A 26,366-nucleotide genomic window follows, 5' to 3' on the forward strand; every position below is an offset into this window, starting at 1 on the left:
CATTTAATAACCCGCGGCGGGACCAAATTCAATGAATGAACTGCCTAAACGCCACAGGTTAAAATCCTTTCTGAATCTTTCACATCAAATTAGAACCGACAATAGTTAGTTCAGAGACGTAGCTCAAATTTATTAATTTCGGTCCCCAGATACACAACAGGTCCCCAGATACACAACAAAACAACATTTTTCTACCAATTTTGCTGAGAAAATATTCTTTAATAAACATATTCTGAACCAAATATGATTTTTTAGTTCAAATTTAATTTAAAGATGATATTATTTAAAAGAGAATTATCTCCTTTTATTGCATTTATTTAAAATTTTATGATTTACTTTCTTAAATTATTTCAGAGTCTTTTTTATTGAATGAGAGGAAATCTTTATAAATGTAAAGACTTTTTGGTTATTAAAATTCTTGATAAATGATGCATTGTCTCAAAAGAGACAATGCATCATGAAGAAAAAAATTTAAGAAAACACAATTTATTTCACCTACGAAAACAATTCATGAAAGCTTTTTAAATAGATGTACACAACAAAGTTTATAAAACTTACAAATCATATTTCGACCTTTTTTTCTTCAACAATCAAAAATAAGATTCTTCAAAAATCAAACATTTTTTTCAAAATTCAAATTTTCTTTCACAGGCAACGCCAGGCACTTGAGCTACTTGAGAATAATACTGCTAGGTTTCCGTTTGAATCTCTGAATCCGTCTCAAAGTCATCGTTGTACTCTTCAAGAACTTCCTCCAAACTTTCATTTTCTGTCTCCCATCCGACATTTTGTTTTCCATGTAAACCTGTAATATTCGTCTGTTCCCTAGCGCCATTTTCTTTCTCTTTCCGGGTTCTGTTGTTCTCCGAGCAGATATTTTCTTTTATATCAGATTCTTCTCCTTTTTTCCATTTCCTTGGTTTCTCTCTCCTACCTCCTTCAGATACAGGGATACCTTGAAGGTCGTCTTTCTCCCGATCCATCTCCTGTTTGACTAGCCGGACGGCCTCGCTGTAGGTCAACCTGGATCCGGGAAATCTTTCACTCCTTTCACTCCTTCCATTCCTTCCATTCCTTCCATACAGGATTTTCTCTCCAGGATTCTCATGCACACGAGATCTTTCAAATAAAAAACTGTTGATCAATTATTAGTAATTAAAGTAATTTTTATTAGTAATTAAAAATTATTAGTAACAAATTATAATGTTTTAATAATAAAGATAAAAATAACAAACATAGTTTCTAATGAAATTGGCATTAAAGTTTAAAGAATTAATAAAACCCTTACCTAGAAACCAACTCAAGATTCCTACAGTACTGTGTGTATAAATCTTTCTGAATCCTTGAAAATAAAGAAAATTCTTAATTCTTTGTTCAATCAAGTTTTTATACCAAATCAAATTATGTTATTATTTAGCAAGTTAGGTTAAACGGAGAGAAAAAAAAAACACAATTTTGTAGTAGGCATTTAAAGCTTTTTGTTAAGGTTGTGGTATTTTTTTCCAATTATTTTTTTATCGTGACTTCGAGAGGACAGTTACTTTAAAATTCACAAAAAGTCACAAATGAATATACACCCGCTATACTGTATTGAGAAGCGTAGTGTATTAGACAGTTTACAATAATACAATATTATATTAGATAATAGAACATCTGGACCTGGTCAGTTTCAGCTTATTTACATTATTTACACTAAATATACACATCTCAACCCGAGAAGAGTAAAGCTGGAAAAAAAGAAAAAAACTAGCAAGTAGTAAAGAGTTGTTTGAAAAGCATGCTCTAAATCCACAATTTCTAGATCCCTTAATTTAAAAATGGAAACACGATCAAAAAACGATTGTTACAATACGTTCGTAATTGAATCGTTTTTTGATCGTTTTTAGGTCGTTTTTAGACAGTTTTTTTTTATCGTTTATAGGTCGTTTTAGGTCGTTTTTTGATCGTTTTTAGGCCGTTTTTTTGTCTATATTTTCTTTTAAGGCCAAAATTTGGCAAAGTGTAAAAGGAGTACGTTTTACAATGGTTAATTTTAAACATTTGCTTTTCTTACACTATGTCAAATAATGACCGGCCTGAAAATGTATATATGCAATAAAAAAACGACCCAAAACTATTCCAAACGATGCAAAAACGAATGTGATGTGACAATCGTGTTTGTATAGTTTTTCAAATTTGTTTAGAATAAAGATATTGCAAAGTTTAACATAATACAGTTTTGAAATCTTGAAAGTTATCAAATTAAAATTAAACGACCAAAAACAATGAACAACATTAGCTGGATTCCGACAAAGAATATTTGAGACATGGATGACTTTGCGCTCAAACTCAGTAACTATACGTCATTAAAACGTTTTATATGTTTCAAATGAATCCTAAAATATTTCTCCATAATGCTACATTCTCAGTTCAACTACCATACATAGCCGGTCAGTCCCTTTAAGACAAGTAAATCCTGGGATTCACAACACAAAAGTTTTTACATCTATGAATGAAACTACAATAGTAAAATTATCTTATTTTTATACTTTTAGTCAAAAGAAAGGGCATGCAATGACATGCATTCTAATTAAGGAATTTGAGAACTTTTGAATGTAGGAAATAGGTCTTTGCCACAAATTCTGATTTGCTAATCCCTATATCTTTGCAATCAATATCTTAGATATTTTAAATAATGAATTCTGTTCAAATAATCTAAGTTTAAAATATCAAAGGTTAACAATTCAGATTTTAAAGATGTAGGTAGGGTTTTATAGAAAATTTAAGTTTGTGTCAACTGTCAATGACTCAATTCCTTTTTTCAAAAGTCTTCAAAATTAGTAAAGGTTACTTTTTTTTAAATTAGAAATTCAAAAAGGAACTGATTTTTTGGCACAAACTCTGATTTGTTAATCCCCATATCTTTGTAACCTAATATCGTAGACCTTTGATATTTCAAACAATGAATTTTGTTGAATTATAATTGTTGAATACCATCAAGTTATAGGGAGTATAATTTGATTTTGTGGCGAAAACTCAGTTCCCTTTAAAAGTATTTATAAAAGTTCTGCAGACACATTTTAAACATTCCAAACCTGAGATGTTTCTCAGTTAGATCCAGCTGACTCTTCATCAGTTTAATCACGCTCTCAGCAGCAGCTGATTGAGTCAGCTGATTAATCAGCTGATCTCTAGGTTCTCCAGGAGGTTCAAATGTTGCATCCAGGGTAGGATCAAAAAGATAATGATGCAGCGTTGGTTTCCCTAAATAAATCAAAAATCTTATGCAGTCGTTTTTAGAAAAGGAAAAAATTGTTTTAATTTAATTTTGTACCGGCTTGAACAGATATATCCGCTGTAGAATTATATCTCTGAAGCCGCGGAATATTTTGCTGAAACTGTGATGTTGTTGAGGGCTGTTGAAAACCTAGTACTGTTGTTGCTGTTGGTTTCTGTCCAGATAAAACCTCTTGTCGATGAAAGCTACAGAGGCGCTTACAGTAGTAACAGCTGGGACTCTCTTCAAATCTCTCAGAGACTCTTTTTTTCTTCTTCTTGGGAGAACACTTCTCTTTTTTCTCCTTTATCTGTTGTTCTGATATAGTTGAATCTTTTAATGTTTGTGATTCCTCTGTAGCCTCTGTATCCTCTGGTTCTAAAGATGCTAGAATTATATTTTTAATCTGCTCTGATCTTGAACTTTCAGCAGACTCCTTCTGCTGAATTTCAGATTTTCTTTTATTGCTGTCTTCTCTTCTTAAAAAAGAGATTTAATTAATTTAGAAAATTCATGTGATTAAGATCAGAATTATTTTCGTCTGAGTTCATTCTTTTGAATATAAAGGTCCCCGAATTGATGTTATGACTAATATATCTCTGGAAATTTTGGGAGTTTATTAATAGGGATAGGAAGTTGAACTTGGTACAAATTGTCAACTAGAGGGTAAAGTTCAGATCTAACGGTAATCAGTAGTAGTTAAATTAACTGATCCTTGTTAAACTACTTCAGAATTAGCATGAACAGGTCATAAAATCCATATAGAAGTTAGAAAAACTTTATTCCAAAGTATGTTCTTTAATACATGCTATATAATATGTAGACGTTATGTAACAAACCTTTTCCTTCCTATTTCTGATTTTGGTTCCGAACCATGATCAATACTTGCTTTTCTTTTCTCAGCGCTGAAGATGAAAGGATTTTTCTCTGCTTCTCCGACTTAAAGAGAAGCAATCAATGCAGCTCAAGTTAAAGGGACTGTTAAGGAAAAATGAAAGGCGGTGGTACGTGACAATGATACTGCACTGCCATTGGTAAAAATTATGGTCAGGTGATACGAATCAATTATATCTATTAAAAATTAATTTAAGTAATATTTATATATTCAAATTATAATAGAAGCGTACCTAAGCTGTTTAGGCTCCTTTGGGTTATAATAATTTTTAGATTAGTTGCGTATTTGCTGAATATGATTTTTTAAAGCTTTGAATCATATACCACATCTCATATATACAAGTTTTGGAATAACGTCGACACAGTTTTGTATCAATCTCTCGAGACAGGATCAGATAGAACTCATATAGGTCGCAATCTAATCCTATAATGCTTAGGTTTCCGCCTTAACTCCCTTTCATTTTTCCTAAACAGTCTCTTTAAAGTGTATGTAAGTAACCAGAAACTCTTCTTTTCAGAGAAATATTTGAAAATAAATTAATTTCAGTTCATTACAAAATCCTTTGCGACAAGTTTATAATTAAAAAAAAATAACATGACGCATATTTCACAATTTTTGGCTGCTGTAATGTTTTGATGTTTTTCAAAGTCCACCCATGCAACAAAAATTTGATTAATACAACTTTATATCTTTCATATGCGGATTTGTAAAAAAAAAATACATGAAAGACAGAATTTAGAAAAAGTTAAAAGTTGTTGAATCCTGACCTCTAGCAGGTGATGGGTTGAATATCTCAACCTGGGTTGAAACATCTGGAGATTTTGCAACATCTATTACAACAACATCTTCGCCATCAACAATACTATCTTCATCTTGAAGATCCTCATCAGGTTTTAGTTCATCAAGCACTTCACTAAATGATCAAAAGATAATATAAAGCTCAACTAAACTCGCTTTGAGTCGAGTTCTGTCCCAATTTTTTACTTTATCACTGCGAAAAGAAACGATCAAAATTTCATTTTCAATCTGAGTTAAAAGTATCCAACCTGATATTTCAGAGATAAAGTATCCAACCTGATATCCTTGAGAGAAAAGTATCCAACCTGATATTCCAGAGATAAAAATATCCAACGTGCTATTCTTGAGATAAAAGTATCTCACATGATATCCTCGAGAGAAAAGTATTCAACCTGATATCCTTGAGACAAAAGTACCCAACCTGATATCCCGGAGATAAAAGTATCCAACCTAATATCCTTGAGAGAAAAGTATCAAACCTGATATCCCGGATATAAAAGTATACAACATGATATCCCAGAGATAAAATTGTATACAACCTGATATCTTTGAGATAAAAGTATCCAACCTGATATACTTAAGAGAAAAGTATCCAACCTGATATCAATTAGAGAGAAATGTATCCAACCTGATATTTCGGAGATAAAAGTATCCAACTTGATATTCCACAGATAAAGTATCCAACCTGATATCCTTTTGAGAAAATCATCCAACCTGATATCCTTGAGAAAAAAGTATCTAACCTGATATACCGGAGATAAAAGTATCCAACTTGATATTCCAGAGATATAAGTATCTAACCTGATATCCTTGAGAGAGAAGTATCCAACCTGATATCCCGGAAATAAAAGTATCAAACCTGATATTCCAGAGATTAAAGTATCCAACTTTATATTCCAGAGATAAAAGTATCCAACCTGATATCCTTGAGAGAAAAGTATCCAACCTGATATCCTTGCGAGAAAAGTATCCAACCTAATATCCCTGAGATAAAAGTATCCAACCTGAGGCCGAATTTAAAGAATTTGAGCGGCGGCTTAAATTTAAGCCACGGCTTAAATATGGTTGGTTCCACTTAAAATTGTATCAAATGTTTCAAGATTTAAGCCGGCGCTTAATTTAAACCAGGTTTTGGCGGATTTAAGCCGCGGCTCAAATTCGACCTCTGATATTCCAGAGATAAAAGTATCCAACCTGATATCCCTGAGATAAAAGTATCCAACCTGATATCCCTGAGATAAAAGTATCCAACCTGATATCCCTGAGATTGATGATATCCAGGAGTGGAGAACGAGGGGATAAAGATCTGGATTGGATATCAGAAATCTCTGATATTGTTGGTATCGGAGTTGCAGTAATCATTGACTCATTGCTAACCTTCCGAGCTGAAACAGGAGAGATAAGCTAAGAATCAGAACTATGGTAGACGCTAAAAACTTGAAAGATATTTCAAATCGTTCGAAACCGACCAAATGGGTTTGGTTCGTTAGAGCTCTATAGAGTCAACAGTTTTCATAATTCAATAAAATAGAATCTTGTTGAATATAAAGGAATTGAGTCTTTGCCACAAACAAAAAATTTCTAATCCCTATATCCTTGCAATCTAATGGATGAAACCTTTGATATTTCAAACTTAAATTATATGATCTTACAGAATTTATAGTTTGAAATATCTAAAGGTATACAACATTCAAATGCAAAAATATAGGGATTAAAAAATCAGAGTTTATGGCAAAGCCTCAATTCCTTTGTAATAAGGCAGATTATTCAGATTTGGAGGGGCCTAGTGAAAACCAAAAATATAATTTTAAAAACGAATCAAAAAGTATGCGCTGCAATACCTATTCCTACGTTGAGATGAAGTTTGTTCCTGTTATTCCTGGGACTTGTACTAGATTTCCTGGAACTCCGAGGGGAGGGGGACAAACCTGGAATAAATATTATATTCCTGGGACTAGTACTTGATTTCCTGGAACTCCGAAGGGAGGGGGACAAACCTGGAATAAATATTATATTCCTGGGACTAGTACTTAATTTCCTGGAACTCCGAGGGGAGGGGGACAAACCTGGAATAAATATTATATTCCCGGGACTAGTACTTGATTTCCTGGAACTCCGAGGGGAGGGGGACAAACTTGGATTAAATAGTATATTCCTGAGACTTGTACTTGATTTCCTGGAACTCCGAGGGGAGGGTGACAAACCTGAATTAAATAGTATATTCCTGGGACTTGTGCTAGATTTCCTGGAACTCCGAGATGAGGGGCGCAAAAATGGAATAGATATTTTATTCCTGGAACTTGAAAATGGATTATACTGAATAGCACACTACACAAAAAATGCAATAAAAATGGAAAGACATTTTTTTTAAACATTGAAAAAAAATCAATCAACAATTTGTTTCACATTAAATTTACCTTTTAAACAGAACAAAACGTGAATAAAAATGTTATTCCAAAACTGTTTATATTACCTAAACTGGTTCTTCCCTTCCCTGCACTAGACGTTGAAGAAATTCTCCTTCTCCTGCGGTAAACCATTAAATGTATGAGGGTTTTAATCATGCTTGGTTGGTAGTAGGGTTTTCAATAGGAATTCCGTTGCGCGGAATTGTACGAAATTGCGTGGAATTGCGCAGAATTAAAGGGCTCGCAATTACACGCAAGTGAACTCTACTTACATTGGAAGCGATAGGATGCTTTTTCTATTTTATTTCAAGGGAGGAATTTTTTATCCTGATCAGTTAAAAACCTACCCTGATGCCAACACCTTAGCAAACAAAGCAAAAAATAGATAAAATAATTATTTAAGTTAAGCAACAAAACATAAAAAGTAAAAAAATGTGAAATCTAAATTTTTTAACTTTTCAAAACAAGTTTTTCTTTATTGTAAACTTTATCGTAAACTTTATTGTAAACTTTATTGTAAACTTTATTGTAAACTTTATTGTAAACTTTATTGTAAACTTTATTGAAAACTTTATTGTAAACTTTATTGTAAACTTTATTGTAAACTTTATTGTAAATCTAAAAATAAATATTTGTGTATCTCTTTTTATAAATAAAACCTTATTTTCATCTATAAAGTATAACTTTCTTGATTCTTTCCATTTAAAATTATATTTTGAACTTTATAAAACTAGATTTAATCGCTTTTCTTTTTATTCTTGCTTTTTTATGATAAAGGAACTAAGTTCTTGCCAAAAACTCTAATTTTCTAATTTCTTCATCTCTGAAACCTGATGTCGTAGACCAGACATTTCAAACTATGAATTCTGTTAGATCAAATAATCTCAGTTTAAAATATCTAAGGTTTACACCAACAGGTTTCAAAGGTGATGGGATTACAAAATTTTAGTTTATAGCAAAATCTCAATTCCTTTTGTAAATTTGTAAAACTTACATAAACATGAACACTTGCTTTAAACTCAAATTTTCAAATCCTTATGTCAAATGTTTACACCATCAGGTTTTAAAGATACCGGATTAGAAAATTTAATTTGAATGCAAGTTTATTTAATTTTTCCTATTTTTGGTCGCACAAAAACAAGATTCAATCCTTTAAACTGTTTAAATTTTGATCAGGGGGAAACAGACAAGGCAAATAAGAGGAAACCCACCACACCGATACGTACTGCAGTGTTAAATGTTGCATCAATTTTCAAGACTGGATTAACTATGAAGTTCCACTCTAACTCACTTAGACTTTTTTGTAGCCCTAGACAGGTGCATTTTGGAATTTTTCAGACCCTAATTTTTTCAAGAAGTAATTGGCCAAATTCTCATCGATTTTTAATTTACAGTGCCCCGGCCCAGCTATTAAAAAAGTACCTGCTGGGAAAGTGTTTGTCCTCTAGCTCCGAGGCTATTTTTGATGGACTTTGAGCCGCATCCTCGGACATAATAGGCTCAGACTCAGTATCTGAACCAGGGTTTACCTGCACAACCTCAAATTAGGATTCTTAACGAAAAATAGTTTTGTGTTTAATTTCTGCCTAATCTTGTAAATTGATTATGTTAAAAATTATTATAATTATCCCTACCTGGGTAAGTGTAAATAATTATCTCCACCTGGGTTACTGTAGAGTATTATCATTACCTGGGTTAGTATAACTGGGCTAGTTTAGAGTATTATACATACCTGGGTTACTGTAGAGTTTTATCCCTACCTGGGTTACTGTAGAGTTTTATCCCTACCTGGGTTAATGTAGAGTATGTATCCCTACCTGGGTTACTGTAGAGTATTATCCCTACCAGGGTTACTGTAGAGTATTATCCCTGCCTGGATTAGTGTAGAATATTATCCCTACCTGGGTTACTGTAGAGTATTATCCCTACCTGGGTTACTGTAGAGTATTATCCCTACCTGGGTTACTGTAGAGTATTATCATTACCTGGGTTAGTATAACTGGGCTAGTTTGTAGAGTATTATCCCTACCTGGGTTAGTGTAGAGTATTATCCCTACCTGGGTTACTGTAGAGTATTATCCCTACCTGGGTTAATGTAGAGTATTATCCCTACCTGGGTTACTGTAAAGTATTATCCCTACCTGGTTTAGTGTAAAAATTATCTCTACCTGGGCTAGTTTAGAGTATTATCTCTACCTGGGTTACTGTAGAGTATTATCCCTACCTGGGTTAGTGAAGAGTATTATCCCTACCTGGGTTACTGTAGAGTATTATCCCTACCTGGATTAGTGTAGAGTATTATCTCTACCTGGATTACTGTAGATTATTATCCATACCTGGATTAGTGTAGAGTATTATCCCTACCTGGATTAATGTAGAGTATTATCCCTACCTGGGTTAATGTAGAGTATTATCCCTGCCTGGATTAGTGTAGAGTATTATCCCTACCTGGATTAATGTAGAGTATTATCCCTACCTGGGTTAGTGTAGAGTATTATTCCTACCTGGGTTACTGTAGAGTATTATCCCTACCTAGGTTACTGTAGAGTATTATCCCTACCTGGGTTATTGTAGAGTATTATCCCTGCCTGGATTAGTGTAGAGTATTATCCCTATCTGGGTTACTGTAGAGTATTATCCCTACCTGGGTTAGTGTAGAGTATTATCCCTACTTGGGTTAGTGTAGAGTATTATCCCTACCTGGGTTAGTGTAGAGTATTATCCCTACCTGGGTTAATGTAGAGTATTTTCTGTCGAATTTCATGAATGACGCTAGAGCACTACCAACACTAAACAAATCATATATAAAACAACTCAGTATAAGAACCGGAAAACAGTTGCAAATTAAAAACAAATCTTTAGCAACATTTCGTTATTAAAAGAAAATAGAAGAGTTCCGATGTTTTCGAGTTCCTGTATTAATGTATATATTTATCAGACGTTCAACCGTATTCTTTAATAATTTTTATAAACTTAGTTTTAAAAAAATTAAATGACTATAAAATTTGAGAAAACAAAATTATTCCAAAAATATAATAATAAGAAAAAACATTACCGAAGATTTTAAATTTACACGCAAAAAATTGAAAATTAAAATCCTTAGATATAATGGTCTCATAGCATTTTCTATTTATTCCTAATCCACCTTTATTATAACCACAATTATCAAGACTTACTTTTTCTGGCTGGAAGTCTCTGAGGTCGTCTTCTTTAGCGATGAAACAAAGGGAACTTCCGGCACTTCCGGTTCTAGTTTCCGGCTTATCCCAGTCTTTATATTGTTCAGTAAAGAAAGGAAAAAATAACTTTTGAATTTGATTTTTAAATATTGAAAAAAAAAACATTTTTACCTTAATAAAAGGTGAATCCAACTCTTCGGCAAATTCCTTAAAGCAAAATTCAAAGTGAAATTTGATGATCATGACAATTTTAAAAACAATTTTTTTTTGTCACTCCGTGCTCTATCGGAAATTATAAATATAATTTTTAATGTTGCTTTCTAAAGATATCAGAAATACTCCTACCTTTTTAGTAATACTTTTAAAATTACAAAAAAATTTACTTCACATGGAAATCTTTTTATCTGCAGGCTCGCCGTAATCATGCGATTATTTATTTAATTAAGCGAAATATTTGCCGAAAAGGTTCGGCTTATCTAAAACAGACAAAGCAGTAGGATGCAAACAGTGCAGGCTAGAGGATATCAAGACTTTTTTACACCTAACCCGGAGACTCATTTTTCTTAAAGCACTGTCTCTCTCAAACTAAAAGGAGTTATAATACCAAATTAACCTATGGAGAAAATTGAAAAAATTGGTTTTTTGAATTGGTAATTAATTAATGCATAAATTTTCAACATTTGACTCATGCACAACTGGTCCATAATGCCGCGCATCAATCATATTTTTGAGAAATCCGTGATATTAAGCGTTTTCAACCATTTCTTCCTTACAGACGCTTTGAATCAGATTCAGCCTACACCATCTTTAATTTTTGAGAACACTCTCTTTTAGGATTTAAAAATACTTTGTTCCTCTTTATCAATAGTGGAAGATGAAACTGAAAGGGTGNAGAAGATAAATCATCTTCCATCCTTACCTTAGCAAGGGAGAGAAGATCAGAATCCTCCTCACTTCTCCCCTCTTCATCCTAGATTATAAAGTTTCATCCAAGACTATAAAGTTTCATCCTAGATTATAAAGTTTTTCATCCTAGAATATATTGTTCATCCTAAAATATATAGTTTCATCCTAGAATATATTGTTCATCCTAGAATATATAGTTTCATCCTAGAATATAAAGTTTCATCCTAGATTATATATTTCATCCTAGAATATATATTGTTTCATCCTAAATTATATAGTTTAATCTTAAAATATATTGTTCATCCTAGAATATATAGTTTCATCCAAGAATATTTAGCTTCATCCTAGAATATAAATTTTCATCCTAGAATATATAGTTTCATCCTAGAATATATAGTTTCATCCTGGAATAAAGTTTCATCCTTGAATATATAGTTTCATCCTAGAATATATAGTTTCATCCTAGAGTATATAGTTTCATCATAGAATATATAGTTTCATCCTTGAATATAGTTTCATCCAAGAATATAGTTTTATCCAAGAATATATAGTTTCACCCTAGAATATATAGTTTCATCTTAGAATATGTTTCATCCTGGATTAAAGTTTCATCCTAGAATATAAAGTTTGATCCCAGAATATATGATTTCATCCTAGAATATATTGTTCATCCTAGAATACATAGTTTCATCTTAGAATATATAATTGCATCCTAGAATATATATTTCATTCCAGAATGTATAGTTTCATCCTAGAATATATAATTTCATCCTAGTGATGTTTAGTGATTTTTTCTTCTTTTTGTATAGTAGAGATTAGAGAAGTGCAGAAGACAATTCAATTTTTTATTTAGAAAGCAAGTTTAGAAATCTATAATATTTAGAGAGCAAGTTTAGAAATCTATAATATTTAGAGAGCAAGTTTAGAAATCTATAATATTTAGAGAGCAAGTTTAGAAATCTATAATATTTAGAGAGCAAGTTTTGAAATCTATAATATTTAGAGAGCAATTTTTGAAATCTATAATTTTTTTATGAAAATAGTGAAGTTGAGTTCCAGAAGCCAATTTTAAATTTCCTAATTCCTATATCTCTACAACCTGCGGTGTAACCCTTTGCTATTTAAAAACTTATAAGATTCGATCTGACAGAATTTATAATTTTAAATACCTAAGCTCTACAAGTTCATTTTCATCATTTTTACTGAACATAGAATAAGGTTTGTAACTTTTTTAATGGAGGTGCACCATAATTGTATTTCGACAATCCCTTTAATTCTCATATTTAATACACACTTACTTGTAAAACAATTTTAAAAAAAGTGATAACCAAAAAATTCTGGAATAGAAACTCGACTTTTAACTCAAGTTATGACTTAAAATAGTCAAATGAACATAAGCACATTAGGCACAGTAATTTTGCAGTGTAAACAGACCCATTTCACTTATTAAATGATTTAATAACTTAATAGTAAAGCTATTTGCTTTGTAACAAGATCAAATGCACTTCAGTATTGCAATTAAATGTCGTCTTCCTAGTCTACAGTTTTCTGGTTATCACTGTAGTAGTTTTAGTTATTGTACTTTTTCTCCGTAATTGTAAATCTAAGAATTTTGTGATCTTTTTTCTGTTAATATTGATGTGGATTTTTAAAATATTTGTCTAACACATTAAATACAGTGATAACCAGAAAACTGTAGAATAGGAAGAAGACATAAAAGCAATACAGAGGTGCATTAGATGTTGTTACAAAGAAAATAGCTTTACTAGTAATTCATTTAATTACTTATTAAGTGAAATAGCTCTGTTTACACTGCACATTTGCTGGACCTCATGTTCATTGGACTATTTAAAGTCATAAATTGAGTTTAAAAGTCGACTTCCTATTCCGGAGTTTTTCGGTTTTTATTGTTTATATATAAAAGACAAACACATAAAATTTATCCAAAAATATGTTCTCCCTTTATTCTAGAAAAGGAGAAGGTTGAAATTTTTCCCAAATTAACTTAAACTACCTTGGCGTTTATGTCACCGAGAGAATGTTTTCTTGTAACAGCTTTATTCTTCTTCTCAAGATTTTTCAGATACTCCTAGGAGATAACATGTTAAAACAACGAAACGGCTTATAAAGGTTATCAATTGACGAAAAAAATGTGAAATAACATTAGCAGTTGTTACTATATGTTAATTATGAATTATTTTCGCGTAAATCTAAATTGAATTTTACTTTTAAAGATACAAACATTATTTTGCACTAGATAGATTATCTGTAAACCTTATCTTGAAAATGAAAGTTGTCCATTAATCGAATATAGACGAAACTACCCTGATTTAACAATTACATTTTGAGTTGCCATTCCTAATTACCTTGATATATTGCAGAGTATAAAGTAAAGAATGGAAGGAGGTGGTCTGGGGGACCAGCTCCTACCATCAGGATATTCCATGAACCAGGTTCAAAACCTGGACCTAGATCCAGATCAGCACCTACCTCAAGCTCAGGACCAACAACACAGGCAAATAGATCAAGAACAAGAACTTCAACAGAAGGAACACGAACGCGGTCAACAACAAGAACAGGGGCTTCATCAACAAGAACAAGAACGGCAGGAACAAGAACAAGCTCAGCAACGACAGCAGGAACAAAAGGAACAAGAACAACGAGACAAAGATCTAGAGGCTGAGGTAAGTTTTTATAGGTGGTACTCTTGTATTTTTGGAAGAAAAGGGGGGGGAGAATACTCTATGATGTGAGATCGGTGACTTTTCATTTTTTGTCAACTACTTTTCTTACTCCCCGTTAGACAACCATCAGGGCAGGGCTCATTTAGGGCCAATTTGAGTGCACATTATAATTAGGGGGGGGGGGGTAAAGGAGTCTCCCCCCCACTTCAATGCGCCTGTGTAAATGTAAATTATATTTTTTTTATTAGGACATAGCAAATGAAGAGATGATGGACCAAGAAGAAGAAGAAGAAGAGGATGGAGAAGAAGAGGAGGAGGATGAAGGTGAACCAGGAACAGAAGAAATGAGAGACGAAGAAGGGGAAGGAGATGATGATGACGATGAAGATGATGATGATGAGGATGAAGATATAGACGAGATAGGACGAAAAGAAGCGACAGTCTTTGTTCCCGCTGAAACAATTCAGGTTTTACACATTATTATATCTTATTAAATATTTTCATGTTCAGGAGTAAAGTATAAATCATAATAATCAACAAATTTAGAATGTTTTGGACCCAATGGATGGTGTAGTAGTTAGCATCAGATACATTAATATTTAAAAAATTAAATTTAATCTTTATTTTTAGGATTCGGTTGAAACACAAAACCTGATAACTCCAGACAGAAGAAACTGCGGAGGTTTTGAGGAAAATATTGTTTTAGGTAAAAATACGAGATTTGTTTAAAATCCAGTTAGTCAATTTGGCGTGACTTTTTAAAAATTATTTTAGCTGTGAAAGAGTGCTTTTTCGAGGACGAAATCCGTTGTATCCTTATCAAGAAAACTAAGAACGGAAAGAAAGTTAAATATTTTAACAGAAACTGCACGAATTTCGCCGTAAATAAACGAGTTTGCGACATCTGCGATAAATGGTTTACAAATCTTTCAGGTGAGGTTAAAACCTAATTATTGAATATATATAAATATATAAATCTTCTGAGTTTTTTTTCATTGGCACATTTTATTTTTTTCATACGAAGCAATAAATAATATCTATACTATTTTCAGCTGGACTACCCTTCACTGATATTGGGAGTGGTGATATCGAGAGTTTCTTAGGTTTGTTTTGATTACTTTTTTAATATCTAAAATGTATATTTCTCTATGTATAAAGTTGTAATCTCTGTTTGTTTGTTTGGAGAGCTCGACTCGGGAGAACCACGGAAATGTTCTTAACTTGGTTCTGAGATTCAAAATTGAGTGTGTCGACTTTTATCGGGAAAAATAGCAAAAATCGTAATTTACGATCAAGTGCGGGTAAACGGCGAGTGTACCTATGAGTAACCTGTGCAAAGCTGGGTTTTCAAGCTAGTCTTATGTAAATTAAATTCATTAGTAACCTTTTTGTCTCATTAACTTTAAGTTGTCATTATTCTAATCGGATTAATTATTTTTTAACAATATTTAATTAGTCTGTGCCTAGAATTCAATCTTATTAATGCTAACATTGTAATTAATTAATCAATTAATTATATATCCCTGTATTGCAAATTATCTAGACGTGAAGTTGGATGTTGAGAGTAAGTACGTGAAGACTGAAGACAACCAGCCCTACATTAAACAGGAGATAGTTCAAGACAATGACGAAGAACATCTAGGTAAGCTAAGTCTACTCTCTCAAGTATATTTTACCTCAGGTTTTTTGTAAACTCGACTTCTGGAAAAGAACGTTCACGTAGAAGGTCAAATAAATCAACAGTGGTTTCTATTATCCTGAAACCTTCAAAAAAAAACCTTACATTGAAAAAAAAATTCTGCATAATTGGGGGAGTGATTTTGAAGAAAATATACCCCTGAAGAGTGTTGTTGGTCTTCTCTGAAAATCATTGATTTCATGATTGTACCCTCTCCAACCAGTCACCTAGGTTTTAAACAACTGTCATTTTTGCCATAATATATTTTGTTGGAAACCACAACATAATCAAAATAGTCATGTTATATTAAAAACAAAAACAACAAATAAATGCAAACGAAATAAAGCTATGCACATATAGGGTAATATAGGGGTAAAAACAACAATAAAATTCACGAATAAGATAAAATAAAGTTAAGAAAGAAGCGTCCAAAAAAACAAACAAAATATACATGGTGATTAAAAAAGTGTGATTAGCGGCGCCTGGTGCAAAGTTGTACTTTTTTTGTGCAAATCTTCTGTGTGGTGTTTTTTTTCAGTATTTTTTGGAAATTTTTAATTTTTTCTGGTACTCATATGGTCCAAAAAAAAATCCGCGAACCTTTTTTTCTCTCAAAATCAAAAGTGCAGAAAAGCAAAAATGTCTATTTATATTATTTCTGTCAAATTGTAATATAAAGATTGAATCACAGAATCACAAAAAAAATTGCAAAATGGTAATAAAAAATTCGCAATTTTCAGTTCTGGTATAATTTTTAAGTAAAGGTACTTTAAATCCTCTAGTTACTTTCTTTATGGTTTATTCTAAAGTGATAAATATGCGCTGTTCAGTTGAAACCTGAAGAGCCATTAAACCAACTTTTCCTTAAAAATTAGACCAGAACTGAAAATTGCGAATTTTCTTTTACAATTTTACGAGTTTTCTGTGATTCTTTGATTCAATATTTATAAAATTTTATAAATTGATAGAAATAATGTATATACACATTTGTTTGGACGATATTAATAGATATAATTATACACATTTGTTTAGCTGATATTAATATATATATTCACATTTGTTTGGCCGATATTAATATATATACAAATTTGTTTGGACGATATTTGATACTCTTGGAGCCGGAAAAACTTGAAAAATGGATGTCAAAAGAAAAGTTTTTTTCTCAAAGCTTTTAATACTTTCCTCGAAATATCACTTATATCTGGGGGAAAATTGCGAATTTTCTTTTACAATTTTGCGAGTTTTCTGTGATTCTTTGATTAAATATTCATAAAATTTTATAAATTGATAGAAATAATATATATACACATTTGTTTGGACGATATTAATATATATTCACATTTGTTTGGCTGATATTAATATATATACACATTTGTTTGGCCGATATTAATATACATACACATTTGTTTGGACGATATTTGATACTCTTGGAGCCGAAAAAACTTGAAAAATGGATGTCAAAAGAAAAGTTTTTTTCTCAAAGCTTTTAATACTTTCCTCGAAATATCACTTATATCTGGGGGAAAAGGGGGGGGGATTTTTAAAGAAAATTCTCACCCTTGTGTTGTTCAAAATATAATGATTATTCTTCAAGTCTTTATGCTAAAACACGCACAACATATTCTTAAGGCACATGAAAAAAAACCCCAGCCGAATATAAACCTAATCTCGCCTCAATCAGGAAGGGGGGTGCTTTTGGATATTGGTTGTTATGTTTTTATGCATAGGTAACGAAAGTTGGGACTCAGGACACAGATTCCGGAAGATGAAGAAGATTGTTCGTGTTCCTTATGATCCTGAGAAGAAGAAGAGAAGAATTCCTTTAGAGCTTAAAGTTCCTGGTGGGTGGATTTGCAAGTAAGTTAATTCCAAAGTCATGTTCATGGTTTTATTAATAAATCGAAATTAAAGCAACATTTTTAATATCTACTATTTTTTGAGTGCAAATAAGTGGCAGACCACATTTTTTATTATTTTCTTATTACAAAATGTTGCTATATAATAATCAGGTTACCTGAATGCCGCAAGCTAATTTTAAGGTCAAAGAAGACTTGTAAGTCATCCAATCAATTTATATTATTCCTGGTTATCCTGATTCCTGAATGTGTTTGCAGTAGTGTAAAATACATTTGCGTACATAATTCCTGAATGTTTTTTTCAACTGTAACACATTTTTATACAGGGTTCCTGAATGTGGAAAGGTGTTTGCTAAAAGAAAAGGATGGTTAAAGCATGATCTAACACACGGAGCTAAAAATACATGCAGTTACTGTGGTATTGCGGTAATACTTTTTTCATCTAATAAATGTTAAATTAAGAACTTCAACTGTGTTTAAGGAATTGAATCTTTTTAATCTTTTTCACAAACTCAAATTTCCTAATCTCTATATCTGTACAACCGGATGGTGTAAACCTTTGATATTTTAAATTTAGATTATTTGATATAATAGAATTGATAGCATTTAAGGTCTACGATATTGGGTTGTTAAAATATATGTATTGCAAATCAGAGCTTTGTATGAAGCAACAATAACTTAATTCTTAAACTATGGATATTCAATTATGAATTCCCGACCCCGGTTTAGATGTATATAAATATTAATATTATATAGGTTAGTAAACTACGCGAGCATATAAAGAGAAAACATCCGGAAGCTCTAGATGATGACGTCTCAAATTGGTCGGTAAGTTGATAATGATCATTAAACACATTATTAGTCGGTAAGTTGATAATGATCTTTAAATACATTATTAGTCGGTAAGTTGATAATGATCATTATATATATTATTAGTCGGTAAGTTGATAATGATCATTAAATACGTTATTAGTCGGTAAGTTGATGATGATCATTAAACACATTATTAGTCGGTAAGTTGATAATGATCATTAAATACATTATTAGTCGGTAAGTTGATAATGACCATTAAATACATAATTAGTCGGTAAGTTGATGATGATCATTAAATACATAATTAGTCGGTAAGTTGATGATGATCATTAAACACATTATTAGTCGGTAAGTTGATAATGATCATTAAATACATTATTACTATTTTAGCTACCACTTCCTTTAAGGAATTTTCACCCTAGAGTAAAATTCCAATCTAAATCCAAATAGAATATCAATTTCAGCGAAAAAATATTTTTACACACAATTTTTTCTTTTTCATTTTTATTATGTTTCTATTTTTAGGCTGGTCTAACTTTTGAATCTACCCCTAGGACTAAAGCAACTTCAGTACCAAAAACAGAAAAACAAACTATAAAAAAATGTGTGGAAGAGAGGTGAGCTGAAAAATAAGTAGCATTTGAGAATTATCCGTAAAACTTTAGAAGGATTTAGATAGAAAGAAAAGAAAAAAAGAATAATTTAATCTGATCATAAATATTAAAAAACCTTGATGTTTTACCTTGTTTAATTTTTTTTCCTGCTTAGAATAAAAATAGATTTCGACGCAATAACACGGGACGAGCACGGGAACTATGTTTGCCGTTGGGAGGAGTGTGACAAAGTTTTTGAGAAGAAAAAGTTGTATTTGAAGCATATATACCTGATTCACGAGGGAGGAAGTGATAAACGAAAACGGAAAAAAATTTGTGACATCTGCGGAAACCTGATCACGGCCAACAATATGAAACAGCACGTTAGGAAAGTTCAGATTTGCAAAAAAAAACTTAAAATGTAGGTTGAGAAAAAATTCGTAGGAAAAAAAAATGTAAGAATTGATTGTCCTAATCTACAGGGTGTCCCAATAAACATGGGAATTCAATGAGGATTTTGATACCGTCCTTGTAGATGATCTTTTGATTTATTATGGTGATGCCTACTAGGAAAGCTGTAATCAGTCTGCTAGAGTTAAGAATTTGTTTGTTTATGTTTTTATTGCATACTGTAAAGTACTTGGCAATATCAGAAATTCTTGTAAAAAAAACTGTACAGTTGTTCCTCTTCACTGTTTTTCTTACAAAAATGTTACAGAACATCATACAACGTTTTGCAGAATAACAAAACAGTCTTATACCGTTTACATGAAATATAATCTAGCAGACGTAACTTTATTTTGACCAGTGATATTAGGTAATACAACGTTAATTCTTTACAAAGACGATTTCGGATTCGTCTCTTGATTCCCATGTTTTTTGGGACACTCTGTACTTGGCCAAAATTACGATGATAATATTGTTATTATTCTTTTTTCTTTCATTCATTTGAATTGGTTTTTGATGCGGTTCACAGTCTTTTTTGAATTACTTCTTTCGTAATTTAGAATTACTTTCTTTCGGTGAACCAGGCTTAATGTTATCTATTTTATCCAGTGGTTTAAATCGTTAACTTTTAGAACTGTGCATACACATAAACACGAGAAGAATTTCTCTTGTGAACACTGTGGGAAGGAGTAAGTATTCTCCTAATATTTTAGACTCAGGGGAATTACAAATTTTATTTCTCAATAATATATTGGCCAGTAGGCGCCGACGTTATTAGATAAAATATACTTTATCTAGATCGTGCACAATTTAAAACTTAAACTTTAACATTGATCCATACTAAAATCTTACTATTAAAATTTTACTGAAATCTTTTTAGGTTTAAATATCGATCTGAGTTGACTGTCCATTTAACCCATCATACTGGCGAGATGAATTTTACTTGTACAGGGTGCGCCAAGAAATTCAGGTGATGCAAAAAAGAAATGAACTCTAATTTTTGAATTTAATCGAAATTAATTTAATTTAAACTAAACTATTACATGAATTGAAACATGACATTTTTAAAATTTTTCTTCCGTTTTAGACGAGCAGCAGAAGCGAGACTTTGTGAGAAAGGACATCGCGGCATTTTTGCATTCAGGTCGGCCATCTTGGTTTTATTTCATCTATATTAAAAAAATCTTTTCTTTGGACATCATTTAATTTGTATGCTTATTACAGTCCGGAATACTTTTGGTTTTTAGTTTCAGAAATTATTCGTTTAGGTGTCATATGTGTGATTACAAGACAAATAAGAAAAATCATTTGGACCGACATATTGAATCACATCTTAAGGTAAAATTCACTTTGATATAAATATTAAACATAAAAAATATGCGTTCAACATATCATTTGTAACGTTTCAGGCAACTCCATTTGCATGTCCGATCTGCGGATTTAAATCTGGTCGGAAGGACAACTTAAAACAACACATAGAGAAACGACACTGCTCAGCTAATACTTCTATTAAGCAGCTTGAAGACATGTACCCAGATATGTACAAGGTACATTAGAATACAGAATTTACAAAACCTTTATTTAGTTTCAAATGATATTATTTTTTAGAATTTACACAACCACCCCAGTGGTCCATATAATTCCATTTCTGATCCCAAATGGAATCGGGGTTGAAAATACATTTAGGGGCATAAAAATACACTTTCTGTGTCATTGTGAACTTTACCTAGTTTTTGTTTACGTGTACTACACTTCAGAAATGTGTACTTTCTGCAGTATGAAATGTTTTCTACAACTTGACATCAAACTTCCAATTGTTTACAATAACAACATGGTTAAATTCTGCCACTAATATCAATCAATCAACATTTGGGATCCTATTAGATGGAACTATATGGACCCCTGGTCCCACCCTAGTGGGGTAGGGTGGAAATAAAGTTAAGAATATTTGAATGAAAGAAATAAATAATTTCCCACTTCTTAAACTTTTCCATAAATGTTTAGATGCATGAAACCTGTGAAGCCGCTGTGATAGCTAAAACTGAAGCACTGGCAGAAAACTTTGCTCGAGTAAGTCATAAAAAAATTTAGATTCGAGATATTTTATTTAACATATTTTTTTAAGCTGCATGACCCGGAGGCTGTGGAAGAGGAGGTTGGAAAGGTTGAGGTCGTGAAGGTTAAGCCTCCGAGGGAGGATAAGTTTGGAGCTCTCTACGAGCACAACAAATATAGCATTCATACAGGGGTAAAACATTAATCATCTTAGACTAATAGATTTGATTCAGCATCGAATAATATTATTTAATTACAGTTTTAATAGAACTTCGGAGACTTCGAAAAAAATTATAAAATGTCGTCTTAACAAGTTTATAATGGGTTTAATACTATAAAAACTAAATCTCAGTAATTGTAAAATAAGTAAAAAGCCATGAAATATGCGGGAACAGTTTTGAAGATCTCTGTATAATTATTTATATACAAAAAAACTAAATATCTGCATCATTCCTTTATCAGTAGGGTTAGAAAAAAACATTCTATAAATTGTTTTAATGTCTCCGGAGATATGGGTTAAACTGTATTTAAAGTCAGTTTATGGGTCAAGCGATTGATTGTTTTCGACTTTGTTGATTGATAGACTACCTGGTTGATTTATTTCCTGGTTGATAGATAAACTGGCTATTGATTAACTGGTTGATAGATTAACCATTGATAGATTAACTATTAATAAATTAACTGGTTTATAGATTAGCTGGTTAACTGTTTAACTAGTATGAAGATAATCTAGTTGATTGTTTAACTGGTTGATTGTTTAACTGATTGGTTGATTGACTTATTAACTAAGTAATAGATTAACTGGTTGATTTATTAACGAGTGACAGGTTAACTGGTTGATTTATTAACTGAATGATAGATTAACTGGTTGATGATTAACTGAGTGATAGATTAACTGGTTAATTGATTAAGTGAGTGATAGATTAACTGGTTGATTGATTAACTGAATAGTAGTTTAACTGGTTGAATTATTTACTGAGTGATAGATTAACTGGTTTATTGATGTAATAGATTAACTGATTGATATATTAGCTGTTTGATTGATTAACTGAGTGATAGATTAACTCATTGATTAATTAACTGAGTGATAGATTAACTGGTTGATTGATTAACTGAGTGATAGATCAACTGGTTGATTTATTAACTGAGTGATAGATTAACTGGTTGATTGATTAACTTAGTGATAGAATATCTGTTGGATTGAATAAATGATTGATAGATTAACTGTTTTATTGATTAACTAAGTGATAGATTAACTGGTTGATTGATTAACTGAGTGATAGATAAACTGGTCAATTGATTAACTGAGTGATAGATTAACTGGTTGATTGATTAACTGAGGGACAGATTAACCAAGTGATATTTACAGGTTGATTGATTGATCTTTATTTTGTAGGATCTAGGTGTTGGTTCTAGTATGGAACAAAGTCTTATTCAGCACGCTATTCAGAATGATATCAGGTCAATTAAAATTAAAAGTTTTTTTATTGATATTTTTATCCTTAAAGGATTGACGAAATATAGCATAGACTTAAAGGAAGAAAGCTATAAGTAAAATGAAATATATTTGACTCACTCAGATAAGAGAGTTCGGAATTATGTTTATATATTCTTCATATATTTTTCTGTATAAAAACTGGAATTTATTTTATAATGGTATCAGTGAGGGTATGAAATACCAGATTCCGGAGCAGGTTGAGCAGAAATATATGCCTCCAGACCAACAGAGAATGTCAGAGCATGAAAGATATTTCCAGGTAAAATGATGGTGCCCCCCCCCCCGCAGTCTGAAGTTGTGTTCTTAAAAAAGAATTAATTCAGAAATATGGATAGAATTCTTTAATTATTTTGTTACTAGAAAATGGCAAATATTTTTAACTTTAATAATTTTATTCTAATTAAATTTTACATATTTTTAAATTTCAATATGATATCAGATGGAAACATTTTGAAACTTCTATATTTCTTGTTTTTCATTCTTTCTTCTTGATCGTCCATTCCTTGTCCAACCTTCAATCATACTTTGGCTAATTTTGAAAATAAAAATAAATGAATTTTTTGGATGTTTTCTGCAGCTAGCCAAATTGCAGAGGCAGAACTATTTTTTGGAGCCCTGTATCTATATTCTATATATTGAGAGTGGCAAGGTTACTCTCTCCCTTGTTTGTATTTAAATTTTGCTTCAGTCATGATACTGTGTCAGCTCTTGCATTCCTAGCTTTTCTTGAAGGAAGGGGTGAGGGGGCATTTTACACATTTTCCAGTGTTTTTTATCTCGAGTAGGACATAGAGGGGGGGGATGGGACGTCTGCCATTTGTATTTGTCTTTATTCGTTATCGGTGAAAAAAATAGATAATGTAAAGCTCAAATCCCCTTCTAATTTTTCCTGTTCAAAGTTTTCTTCTTCTCTCTTGTTTATCTTGCTTTAAGCACCCAAAATGGCAAATAGATTATTAAGTACAATAGGTGGCAACAGAAATGGATCAATTATACACGACGTCACAAGTGTCAAATATAACAAGGAAAACGAAATTTTCTCGTATTATTTGACATGTTTTTTAAGATAAATAAAAAAGTGTAAAAACAGAAAATAAATAACACATAAAATTTCACCTTTTTCACTGTAAGATAAGCTCTTTATTTTAAAATTATCACTACTATTAAAAATTTTGTCGGACACAATACTGAGTTGACACTTGTGACGTTAGAATACAGCTGTAGTGAGAGCGTACAAATTCTACGTTGCCATCTATTGTACTTTACAATCTATTTGAGATAATGGTAGCTCTCAATTAAATCCTGACAACAAAATATTTTATTGCTTTTAGGAGCAGAGAGAGAGAATGCTTTTAGAGCAAAGGGAGCGCGTTCTCATCGAACAACGCGAACGCGCAGAGAGGGATAGACAAATTCAGGTTTTCATTTTTAGCGCTTATTGTGTAAAAATTTCTTTGAATTAAAAAAAAATAATTCCAATATATTGTTTTAGGAGCAACGTGAGCGGGAACATCGAGAGCGAATGCTAGCAGAGCAAAGGGAACGGGAACGCATAATGGCGGAACAGCGGGAGCGGGAAAGAGAACGAATGGCTATGGAAATGCGGGAACGAGTTTTACAGGTAAAACTACACAAAAGCATAACTAATATTTTTGTTCTTGATGTCGCTTGTAGGCACTTTTATAGAATGCCGTTGTCTTTAATAAACATTGATGAACTTGATAATCATTAAGTATGTTAAAAATTTAAAAATTGTTAAGCTAAAAATAAAAAATGAAAGAATTATAAGAGAGAAAAACATTTAACAAACAACTAACTATTAAAATACTAAAAACTATGATAAAATGAATTAATAACTGAATTGATTATATTAGGAGCATAGAGAAAGACTCGGAACCGGACAGAATACTCTGGCTGAAATGTATCAACGAATGAGATCCTTAGATCAGTAAGGGAAGGACAAGATAAGACGACATTTCACCAGTTTAACCTGAACAAATTTCAGATAAATATTCTAAAGTTCTCTATGTTCAATTATTTGTTAATTTTAAATCTGCGTGTCCCGCATCTTGTGCGTAATTAAACAATTATAAATATAATTTTATAAGATTATACTCCTTAGTGTGTTACAAATCCTAACTAACTAGGCCTGTATAGCAGAAATATACAAATTTATCTCGTCAGAACTCCCCCCTCCCCTACCCATGTTGAATACGGGACCTTAAAGGGTTTAATATCCCAATATAGAATAATAAATAGATATTATACGTCTTCTCTTCTATTTTTTTTTCTGAAATTTTTGTTAAAAATCATACTCACAAATATTTTCCATATATTCACCCATGTGCTCGAGCTGAGCATTGGCCTTTTATTGATGCATTTGAATAGAAGATTTATCAAGAATATTTTCTGATAAGATTAAAATGAACGTAATTTCTGGTTGCATCGCGATAACTCTTGACTTAAAAAATCATCTTTTGCGCCAATTTGTTGTGGCTGAGTACTGAAAACAATTCCGATAATGTCATTGAATAACATGTTCTTAATTCATCATTGTAAAATATTTGCTAACGCATCATGTTACATTGTTTCGCGATGCATCATTGTATAATGTTTCAGATGCATCATTGTAAAATATGTTCCGTAATGCATCATTGTAAAATATGTTCCGTAATGCATCATTGTAAAATATGTTCCGTAATGCATAATTGTAAAATATGTTCCGTAATGCATCATTGTAAAATATGTTCCGTAATGCATCATTGTATAATATGTTCCGTAATGCATCATTGTAAAATATGTTCTGATGCATCACTATTATCTCTAGCCTTCCTTTGCAATGTTATTAAAAGAAGTTGACTATTGTGATTAAATTTCCTAATCACTGTTATGTAAAAAATGTATTTTATGTAAAGTGTACAGATAGTATATCCAATGTTTAAATCAAAGTAAATAACCACGGTTTAAGCAGTGCTTCCTCTTTAGTTCCATTACCACTGTTATTTTTACACGAAACCCAGTTTTAGAAAAATAAATTTAATAAAAATCCAACTTAACACCACAACTCTTGACAGTTTTTTTTCGAAATATCTAAAGAATTTTCAATACAACAATTTTCTTCTTTTTTCCTCTATTTTTTTTTAAGGAAAACATTTAGATTCATTAACTTTAATTAAAAGACTTTTTAATCGAGCGGGTTGCATCAGATATCTTCTTTTGGAAAAGATTATTACTTAGATTTAGTTTAACTGTTATACACATGTACACAATATAGTTGCGCCTTCAGACATCATAATTACA

The 26,366-nt window shown here is 31.6% G+C and overlaps 2 protein-coding genes across 2 annotated transcripts; one reads left to right on the forward strand and one right to left on the reverse strand.

Annotated features, from left to right (window-relative positions):
• Window positions 1-643: 643 nt before the first annotated feature.
• On the reverse strand, window positions 644-13,798 carry LOC111698428 (uncharacterized). The gene is made up of 16 exons (XM_023468767.1): window positions 13,784-13,798; window positions 13,457-13,531; window positions 11,456-11,506; window positions 10,708-10,743; window positions 10,534-10,628; window positions 10,086-10,146; window positions 8,780-8,886; window positions 7,423-7,475; window positions 6,791-7,015; window positions 6,202-6,334; window positions 4,919-5,064; window positions 4,096-4,195; window positions 3,314-3,735; window positions 3,075-3,243; window positions 1,289-1,342; window positions 644-1,119 (listed from the first exon to the last, which is right to left on the reverse strand). Exons 1-16 carry the CDS (start codon window positions 13,796-13,798, stop codon window positions 690-692), a joined length of 2,172 nt encoding a protein of 723 aa, XP_023324535.1. The 3' UTR covers window positions 644-689.
• Window positions 13,799-13,838: 40 nt separating this feature from the next.
• Window positions 13,839-26,366, forward strand: LOC111698404 (zinc finger protein 37). The gene is made up of 23 exons (XM_023468738.1): window positions 13,839-14,126; window positions 14,375-14,593; window positions 14,757-14,832; window positions 14,901-15,059; window positions 15,179-15,229; window positions 15,670-15,768; window positions 17,532-17,661; window positions 17,987-18,086; window positions 18,417-18,488; window positions 18,999-19,090; window positions 19,242-19,454; window positions 20,146-20,202; window positions 20,394-20,483; window positions 20,601-20,657; window positions 20,782-20,851; window positions 20,923-21,060; window positions 21,518-21,583; window positions 21,639-21,761; window positions 22,965-23,029; window positions 23,232-23,325; window positions 24,398-24,484; window positions 24,559-24,687; window positions 24,941-26,366. Exons 1-23 carry the CDS (start codon window positions 13,839-13,841, stop codon window positions 25,016-25,018), a joined length of 2,553 nt encoding a protein of 850 aa, XP_023324506.1. The 3' UTR covers window positions 25,019-26,366.

This window comes from Eurytemora carolleeae, unplaced genomic scaffold, assembly GCF_000591075.1.
Source record: "Eurytemora carolleeae unplaced genomic scaffold, Eaff_2.0 scaffold50, whole genome shotgun sequence".
Classification (NCBI taxonomy): Eukaryota; Metazoa; Arthropoda; class Copepoda; order Calanoida; family Temoridae; genus Eurytemora; species Eurytemora carolleeae.

What these genes read in the sequence shown, in the direction of transcription:
- LOC111698404 (XM_023468738.1), top strand. Translation starts at nt 13,839, where the DNA reads ATGGAAGGAGGTGGTCTGGGGGACCAGCTCCTACCATCAGGATATTCC. An exon ending in CAATGACGAAGAACATCTAG is followed by an intron (nt 15,769 to 17,531) that starts GTAAGCTAAGTC and finishes TTTTATGCATAG; the next exon opens with GTAACGAAAGTTGGGACTCA. An exon ending in ATGACGTCTCAAATTGGTCG is followed by an intron (nt 18,489 to 18,998) that starts GTAAGTTGATAA and finishes TTCTATTTTTAG; the next exon opens with GCTGGTCTAACTTTTGAATC.
- LOC111698428 (XM_023468767.1), bottom strand. An exon ending in ATCTTCTCTCCCTTGCTAAG is followed by an intron (nt 10,744 to 11,455) that starts GTAAGGATGGAA and finishes TTTTGCTTTAAG; the next exon opens with GAATTTGCCGAAGAGTTGGA. An exon ending in GACAAACACTTTCCCAGCAG is followed by an intron (nt 7,476 to 8,779) that starts GTACTTTTTTAA and finishes GGTTTACCGCAG; the next exon opens with GAGAAGGAGAATTTCTTCAA.